Here is a 9,736-nt window from a genome sequence, read left to right on the forward strand (position 1 = left end):
GCCAGCATGCCACAACTACTGAGCCTGCATGTCTCACCTAGAAAGAGAAAACCTGCACGCCACAACTAGAGAGAAGCCCACACGCCGCAGTGAAGAGCCCACGCACCGCAATGAAAGATCCTGCATGCTGCAATGAAGATCCCACAACTAAGACCCAGCGCAGCCAAAAATAAAATTTAAATTAAAAAAAAAAAGTCTCCCAAACCATGGTCGAATTTATGACCATGAGGGTACCCTGCCAACTAAAAATTTTCGCTTGCTGCCTGGTTCTATAAGAATGGAGTGGGCTTCCCTGGTGGCACAGTGGTTGAGAGTCCGACTGCCAATGCAGGGGACACAGGTTCGTGCCCCGGTCCGGGAAGATCCCACATGCCGCGGAGCGGCTGGGCCCGTGAGCCATGGCTGCTGAGCCTGCACGTCCGGAGCCTGTGCTCCGCAACGGGAGAGGCCACAGCAGTGAGAGGCCCGCGTACCACAAAAAAAAAAAAAAAACAGAAAAAGAAAAAAAAGAATGAAGTCACTAGCCACTGCAGTCACTGACCTTCAACACACCATTTAGGGAAGGAGTTCAGGGCAGAGATCAGGAATGAGGCACTCTGTGCTCTGGGAAAAACTGACAGAACAGGCCTCCAGATAGATATTTTCAGAAGATTTTTGAGCCCAATTTCTTGCATCTTCTCATATCTAGAAAAGCAGTAAAATCTTTAATGGAGACCTCTGCTCCTTGTGACTTGCAGCAACCTCCTTGTAAATAGCAGTAACCTTTTGCCAAAATGTGTGCCTGATTGCACGTACCTCCCTTCACCAAAATCACATCTGTACTGACCTCCCCCCTTACCTATTCAGAGCAGTTCCTCAGAGCTATCTGAGAGGCTGTCTCCCAGGCTATAGTCCTCATTTTGCCTCAAATAAAACTTAACTTACAACTCTCACGTTGTGCTTTTTTTTTTTTTAGTCAACAATAATATGCTTAATTTTTATTACTACATTATACTGTATATTCTGTATTTGCCCCATCGACCTGTCAATCCTTGTGTTGGTACCAGTGCTAAAATGATAAACAAATCAGGCTGAAAATCATGATTTGTAGCCCTCGTAGAATTTGTCTTTTGAAACAGCAGGGCCCTCACCATGCCTAAAGTTCCCTGAGCACCATGTGCTATCGCTGAATGACTCTCTTAATGAATTTAACCCGTCCCACTTCCTTCTGACACTGGCTCACCCCAGCTATAGAAGAAAGTAGCTACTAGTGTGGAAAGAGGAGAGCAAGTGACAGAACAACCATACACTTGGATAAGGGAGAGAAATCCAAAACAAAGCTCTTAATTATCCTGAGTGGAAAAAAAAACAATCCCAAAAGGTTACATACTGTACCACAGCAACTATGTAACATTTTTGAAACAATAAAATTTTAGAAATGGAAAAAAAATCAGTGGTTGTCAGGAGATAGGATTGGGGGGTGAGGAGCAAGAGAGTTTGGTTTGGTTATGAATGGACAACAGGAGGTATCATTGTGCTGATGGAAATGTTTTATATCTTCTTGATAAACAAAATCTGCACATGTGATAAGATTATATAGATCCAGACACACACACACACACACACACACACACAAATAAATAAAACTGAGGAAATCTGATTATGTTTGGTGGATTATTTTGATGTCGATATCCTAATTGTGACATTGTGCTATAGCTTTGCAAAAATATTACCATTGAGGAAAACTGGGTAAAGTATAAGGAATTTCTGTATTCTTACTACTGCACATGACTCTACAATCATCTCAATAAAACTTTGTCAAAAAAAGAAAAAAGCAGAGGTCTTTCCCTGGTTATTAGTTTTGTCTTTTGCAACTGATTGGAAAAATCCCTTGAAATTGCAACGTAATTGGAGACTATCTAAAATATAGCTGTTCAGGAGAACTTTCTGCACTGATGGAAAGAAATATCTGAACTGTCCGATACAGCAGTCACTAACACGTGACTATTCAGCACTTGAAGTGAAGCTAAAACAACTAAAGAACTAATTTTAATTGTATTATTTTGATTAAAATTACATTTAAATAGCCACTAGTAGCTTGTGGATACCATAAGAGTGTGGACAAAGAATGTTGCCTACCATTTCAGTAAACAAAGGATCAAGCCATCAGCCACGGCAGCGGACTGCGCTGGTGCACACGGAAGGGAATTCAGGATGGAGAAAAACAGGATACTGGCTCTAGATGGTTCAGGTGCACATCAAAGGAATAATTTCAGTAAGCCCAGACTCTTGCATCTTCCCATACATTGCAAAGTGCTAAATTCATTAACTTGAGATGTCTGGTTTTCTTTAATGAGCAGTAATTGATGTTCCCACTACCTGGGTTGTTTTGTTTTGTTTTTGCAAAAACTCCTACATATCCTGCCTCCTCCCTTACCTCTTCAGAACAGTCCCTCAGCTATCTGAGAGGCTATATCCCAGGCTTAAGACCCCTAGGTTGTGCATTTTCTTTCAGTCGACAAGAGACAGCACAGAAATGAAAATGATCTTATAGACCCCCTAATTCCTCTGTTTTAAGTGGTAAATAGTAAGGAAGAAAATTAATTTCCCACCACTGAGCTAATTTATGAACTTTCTGAGGATCCATTTCCTCGCTTGAAAATGGAGATAAGAAGATGCATCCTGATGAGTTATTTTGAGTGTGAGAAAGGGCTGCAAAGCCCCTTTGCACCTGTACACTTCAGGACCTGCATACAGGTAACCTGACAACCCTGGAAGTATCTAGTGAGGTAACCCTATGATGATTCAGTAAACACTCCCCACTAACACGTGAGAATTATCCAAGGATAGGGCAGTAGCTTGGCTTTCACAAACTTACGGGAGGAAGCAACACACACTTGATCCCTACCATGTTCTCCCAACTTATTCCACAACTCTAGGTTACAAAGACTTCAGTTCGAGCAATATTTTTCAAACACCAGGAAAAACGAAGTCTGCACAAATGACCCATTTCTTCAAGCGCAACCGCGAAGAGTTGAACATCTGGGTGAAAAGGAGGAGAACAGAGGATAGGGTTCAGTTTAAACACAGGCAACACAGCTAATCAGAACGATTCTCTGACGCCAGGCACAGTCGCCAGCAGCGACTTTTCAGCAGGGCTGTCCGGCAAACTTGCCTGATGGCCCTTCTCTACGTTCCCTGCAGCGCTGGGAGGGCGCCGGCGAGCCCAGCCCTGATGGGGCGGAGCCTGCGCTGCGCTTGCGCGCTCAGCCTGGCGGCTCCGGGCGTAGGACCTTCAGGAGCGGGCTCTCGAAGCTCCAGTTTCCGGGCAGACACTCTGACGCGCAGCGCCGTTGGGAAAGCAGAGCGGACTCGGCTCTCCACCCAAGGGCACCGCACGCCTAGCACCCGGCCATGTCGTCCTGCGCCCGCGTGGCGCTGGTCACCGGGGCCAACAAGGGCATCGGCTTCGCCATCGTGCGTGACCTCTGCCGGCAGTTTACGGGGGACGTGATCCTCACGGCGCGGGACACAGCACGGGGTCAGGCGGCCGTGCAGCAGCTGCAGGCCGAGGGCCTGAAGCCGCGGTTCCACCAGCTGGACATCGACGACCTGCAGAGCATCCGCGCCCTGCGCGACTTCCTGCTCAAGGAGTACGGGGGCCTCGACGTGCTGGTCAACAACGCGGGCATCGCCTTCAAGAGTAAGGGGCTGGGTGCTCCCAGGCGAGGCGTTCACCGCCGAGCATCTGCATCCGAGATGGGCCATATCTGTCGGGGAATCGCTGCGGTGGGGCTTCTCCCGCCTGTGGGGTCCAGAATGACTCCCTAGGGAACGAGAAGGGAAGGGGGGAGGGGTGCAGCGAGAGCGAAGTCTACAGGGAATTGGATGCTTTCTAGCCATAGGGAACTTTGCTTCTTTGGCTCGAATCCTGGGGACCTTTTCTAGGTTGCCCCACAGCCTCTTTCAGATTGGACTTTGGGGCAGTTGGGTTAATTTTTAATGCATTTTGAAATAAACAAGAAAATTGCAAAACTGATGCACGGGCAGCCCCCACCCCCCGCAGTGGTGCCATCTTACAAAACCATAGGCATTATCAAACCCCGAAATTCACACTGGCACAATACTACTAACTAGACACAACTTTTACACAAAATTCAACAGATTTCACATGCACTGTTTTCTTTATATCTTCCTGTAGAATGTTATTTGAGGGCTTCCCTGGTGGCGCAGTGGTTGAGAATCCGCCTACTAATGCAAGAGACACGGGTTCGAGCCCTGGTCCGGGAGGATCCCACGTGCTGTGGAGCAGCTAGGCCCGTGCGCCACAACTGCTGAGCCTGTGCTCTAGAGCCCACGAGCCACAACTATTACAAAAAAAAAAAAAAGAATGTTACTTGATGGCTACTATTTATTCACTCAACTTTTCTTTTCTCCTAAAAGATGTTGATTCCACACCGTTTCATATTCAAGCAGAAGTGACTATGAAAACAAACTTCTTTGGTACCCGAGATGTGTGCACAGAGCTCCTGCCTCTAATAAAACCCCAAGGTGAGTCTGATGAAGAGCCCAAACTGCAGTGTTTCTGGCAGGATCTGGGCCCTGCCTGCCTCTGGTCTCATCTACAGGCCCCCCTACCTCTCCTGCTCAGGTACACTGGCCTCCATCTGTGTCGCCATCCGGCCAGGTGCCCTGAGGCCTCAGGTTCCTCTAAACACTGCCCAGGTCATGGGTGCTCTCTGTCCAGCTGCTCTTTGCACATCTGGCTCTTTCTTTTTCCCATCTTAGCTCAAAGGTCTCCTCTGAAAGGCTCTTGACTTGCTCCGTGCCCCTCACAGGTGGCGTTCCCTTAGGAGCCCATCTCAGGCCTTCTCTCCTCTGACCCCCTCTCAGAGTGATCTTACTCAGGCTAGTGGAGTCTCTACTCCCACCAGTTCATTAGGCCTCACTCAAATCTGTCACCTGCCTAGAACATTCCCAGAACTCCAGGCACACATTTTGTCTTCTTGCCTCTCCATCTTAACCTGATTCCCATCCTTCCTCCCCTGAATCCCCCCACCTAAAACAAATATTTCCAAAGACTCGTCCTTTCCCCAAATCATCTTGGTCACTGATCCCATCATCCATCCACCAGCATCCTGGAGGTCACCACGCCTGCCCACTTATTACCATTTACCAGATCCTAAGAGTTGTCCTACTGATTTTCTTCCCAGGCCTTCACCTCTATCCCAGCTCTACAAACGGGCCCTCAGCTGTCATTTCTAGACAATTGTAAACTCTCCTAAGGGACCCTCCCTGCTTCTTGAGTCCTTTGCTTTCTGGGCATTCTCTATACTGTGCATGCTCACTCCCCCTCCCAAAACTCCTTCAGGAGTGAAGTCCAGGCCCTTAGCATGACCTGTAGGGATCTCCGTAATCCGACCTGCTGAACTCCAGGTCCATTTTAAGTGCCCTTCAATCTGCTCAATGTTTCAAACAAAACAAACTCTCATATTCCTTTGGGTTAAACTACTGTAATACTTACCCCCAAAGTAATGGGCCAGGAGGGGAACCACCACCCATTAAACATACCAAATAAGACAAGCAGATACTTTTAGAAAGGTTAAGAGGCGTGGCTGGAGATTTAGTACATGCATTTACAATTTACACTCAGCTTCTGCTCTGCTTCCCCATCCTGTCCTCCTGGAAAGTTCTTCTAAGAATTGGTTCACTAGGACCTAAAAAGTAAGCTCTTTAGAGTGTCACCTAATTCCTCCACTCGTCCCAACACTTGAGGGCTGCAGTGGAGTTCCCTGTGTCAGCTGCACATGCTGTATTCCTCTTGGTCCTTGTGCTGATGACCTCTGGCCCACCACTTTTCTTACTTAGCTGGGCTGTTTCTTGCTATGTCTGGGCTTCGTCCAGAAGGAGGAATGAGTACCCTCCAGATGTGCTAAGGCAGAGCCTCTGTTTAACAGTTTGTCTTGCCTCACGAAAGCTAGAGTGAATGGAATTTTAAATACATGCTATAGTCTCAGTATGAGTGCAGCAAGGTTTACTTGCCTTTTGAAATAGGAGAATTCTTGTTTTGTTGGGGAAAAGCTACAGCAGTTCATGTTATCGTGACTTAATCGAGCGTGTGATTCTCTTCTGAGTCTACAGTCTCACCTAGTTGGGAGGAGAGGGCTCCAGGTGTCTGGCTCTAACCCCTGGGGATCCAGTCAGTGGGAGGGGCTGGCATGGAACACATTGGGAAGATGAAACAGCCACATCTAGGAGTTTATTACCTTGAGAGAACTTTGGATCTTCTGGTCAAGCTTCCCTAGTACGGTTTAGTATTTTCACCACTGATTCTAGACTTCCTGAGGTAGACTAGTTAACACAGAATTAAAAAGGTTGTCATTTGATTACTGATTATAACCAACCTAGAAGAAGTTAACAGTATTTCTCTGTCTACTGTCCAGGTTGAAGACCCATGAAAAAAATGTCAAGGCCCTTTTATTGATAGTAATATAGCTGCCTTTCCCATTTACCAGTTAACCATTCTGACTTCTGCTCCTGCAGGCTTCTTTTCTTTCTTTATGCCTTTCTATATTTTGCATTTTTAATTCATGAAATATGTGTTATTTTTGTTGTGAGAGAGGCTTGGTCATGCTTTTGAGAGCAAAATAAGTTATCCTAAATATAGCATCTCTGGTGCTTACTCCAACATTTTGACAGATTGGTTCTATTCTATCTTAAGGACAATGTCATTTCTATTAATTTACTAGTTGCTTCTTACTCTTTACATGTTCTAGATTAGAAGGAGGACATGGAATAATTGACCCGTTTCAAAAATGTGTTCATCTTAGAAGAATGCCCAGAAGATTAATACGGCAATTTCTCTAAATCAGTTTATGTATTTCAGAGAATCATTGAATGGGAGTCCTAATGCCATCTACTAATTTATTTGTTGATATTTTCTGAACTTCCAAACCTTTAGTGGGATAGACATCAAAGCTAACTGACTGTGGCAACATGACATGCCATTTCTGTTGCCACATTTTTCCCCATGGAAAAAAAGAGTTTAACATTTTTGTCCATGCCTGGTAATTTTTGGTTGGAAACGGGACATTGCAGAATTTTATAGCTACTCTTGCTTTTAGACCCTACTTCCCACGGGCTTGTGGTTGTTATTTGCTTATTTGTTCAGTGACTGGCTACATTATTTTTTAAAGTTGAGTCTCCGCCCTCCTCCCCTTGCAGTGTGAAGTTTCTGATGTTTCATCGCAGAAAGTACAGCCTAGCTGAGACACACAGTCACACTGGGATAACTGTGGGTTTAGCAGAACTCTCTTTTGCTGTCTTTTTCCTGGACTGCACCCAGCTGTTAAGCTCCACTACTTGCTGGCTGATTACTCCACTGTTTTTTTGTTTTGTTTTGTTTTGTTTTTTAAATGTTGAGCCTTCTTTTAGTTTATTTTTATTTTTGGCTGTGTTGGGTCTTTGTTTCTGTGCAAGGGCTTTCTCTAGTTGTGGCAAGCGGGGGCCACTCTTCATCGCGGTGCGTGGACCTCTCACTGTCGCGGCCTCTTCCACTGCGGAGCACAGGCTCCAGGCGCGCAGGCTCAGCGGCCATGGCTCACGGGCCTAGCCGCTCCGTGGCATGTGGGATCTTCCCGGACCAGGGCATGAACCCGTGTCCCCTGCACCAGCAGGCGGACTCTCAACCACTGCGCCACCAGGGAAGCCCTCCTAATTGCTTTTCAGCACAACTTCCATTGTTTTTGAGAGTGTCCTTAGGGTCGAACTTCCCCACACTCTGTTTCGAATGAAGTCACATCCTTTTGGGAGAGCATCAGACCTCTTGGTTTTTATGTCCTGACTCTTTGCCCGTCTTGTGCAAAATCTCTAAGCCACAGGTCTGAAGATAGAGGCAGGGATGATGACATTTCTCTTTGTGACACTCCTGCTTTAGGAGCTAGGAGGGAAGAGCAGCAGTGGTCTCTGGTCTTCTCAGCTTGCCTCTCTTTGCGTGATACTTCTGCCTTACAAACAAGCTGGGGAAAGGGCGGTCTGGGCCCCAGTATTCTCAGGATGTCCAGCCCAAGGTAGAGCCTTTGTCCCACAAGTGAGGGCTGGGTCACCTCCTAAATGCACTTGTCAGGAACTGAACCTCTGAAACAGGTAGCTGAGGAGCAGCATGAGAAATGCTGATGTCCTACCCATCTTGGGAAGATACAATAGTCTTGTGTTCTCAGATGCACCATCCTAGAGTGAAGTTTCCATTGTTATGGCCAGCAAGGGGGAAAGGAAGGAGCAGGTCATGGTTGAAATACCACAGAACAGACTCTGTTCTTACCTGAGTTGTTGGAGATATTCGGGAATAAAAGTTTCTTCATTTGCTGTATGCCCTCAGGACCATTACCAGAGACTTTAAATAGTTAAGTTTTTAAAATAATTTTCACAAGTTGTTCTGGGTAATAGATTCACAGAATTCTTCCCATTGTCTTTACTTATTTCTTGAGTTTAAGTGAAATAGTCCATTCCTGTAATTTTCAAAATAATTATGTGTAATTTTTAAAAACATTAGAAATAACAGATTGTTACTTATAATAATAAAACAGATAAAACCCAATGAGTAACCCCCTCCCAAAATACATTCTCTTCCTTTCCTAATGTCCTCTTACAAGAGGACATGAGGACATAAATCCTGTCCCAAATTTGGCATTCATTGTTCTAGTGCTCACCTTTCCATGTAATGACTTCTGTTGTATTTTAGGCAGAGTGGTGAATGTGTCTAGCTTTGTGATTATCAGCTCTCTTAAAAAATGCAGCCCCGAACTGCAGCAGAAGTTTCGAAGTGAGACCATCACGGAGGAGGAGCTTGTGGGGCTCATGAACAAGTTTGTGGAAGACACAAAGAACGGGGTGCACAGGAAGGAGGGCTGGCCTGAGACCGCATATGGGGTGACGAAAATTGGCGTCACGGTGCTGTCCAGAATCCAAGCCAGGAAAATGAGTGAGCTGAGAGGAGGAGACAAGATCCTCCTGAATGCCTGCTGCCCAGGGTGGGTGAGAACTGACATGGCAGGACCCACAGCCACCAAAAGCCCAGAAGAAGGAGCAGAGACCCCCGTGTACTTGGCCCTTTTGCCCTCGGATGCTGAGGGCCCTCACGGACAGTTTGTTTCTGAGAAAAAAGTTATACAGTGGTGAGCTCCCTCACAGCTCCACCCATGGGCCCGATTATGTTCCTGTCCCAATTTCACAGAAAGGATATCCCTATGCAAAAAAAAAAACAGAAGAAGAAAAAAAAGAATCAAAATACCCCTATCAAGTCCTCACTGGGAAATGGCTACTAATTCTGTGAAGCCGTTTATGTTTCCTTCTGTGATCACGGGGGAGGAAAAGTGGGATGGATGACAAATAATAAATAAAAGTCAATAGATGAATAAATAGCTCTTTATAAATGTCCATTTATGCAGACCCTTAAAGGCTGAACCAGCTCAAGTACTCACAATTGTTGGACCTACTTTGGAGGACATATGGGTATCCACTCTACTATTCGTTCTACTTTTCTGTTTGAAATCTTTCAAGGCAAACATCTGAAACCAAAACGTCCTGGCTCTGCCGCCTTCCTGCATGACCTTGATCAAAATACTGCATCTACTGTATCCCCTCAAATGTAAAATGGGGGTAATAGTCATAGGATTGCTGTGAAGATTAATTGCCCCTATATAGGTGACAATGTTGAAATCACATTGGAATTGCACAAGTGTCCTCTATCACGAGTCCC

At 45.8% G+C, this 9,736-nt stretch overlaps 1 protein-coding gene across 1 annotated transcript; it reads left to right on the plus strand.

The window, feature by feature from the left end:
- Positions 1-3,393: 3,393 nt before the first annotated feature.
- LOC307053084 (carbonyl reductase [NADPH] 1) lies at positions 3,394-9,474 on the plus strand (the record flags this gene model as incomplete). The annotated part of the gene is made up of 3 exons (XM_079704375.1): positions 3,394-3,682; positions 4,423-4,530; positions 8,720-9,474. The coding sequence occupies 3 exons, from the start codon at positions 3,394-3,396 to the stop codon at positions 9,154-9,156; spliced, it is 834 nt and encodes a 277-aa protein (XP_079560501.1). The 3' UTR covers positions 9,157-9,474.
- Between the last annotated feature and the right edge of the window lie 262 nt (positions 9,475-9,736).

This window comes from Hyperoodon ampullatus (assembly GCF_949752795.1).
Source record: "Hyperoodon ampullatus genome assembly, chromosome: 5".
Classification (NCBI taxonomy): Eukaryota; Metazoa; Chordata; class Mammalia; order Artiodactyla; family Ziphiidae; genus Hyperoodon; species Hyperoodon ampullatus.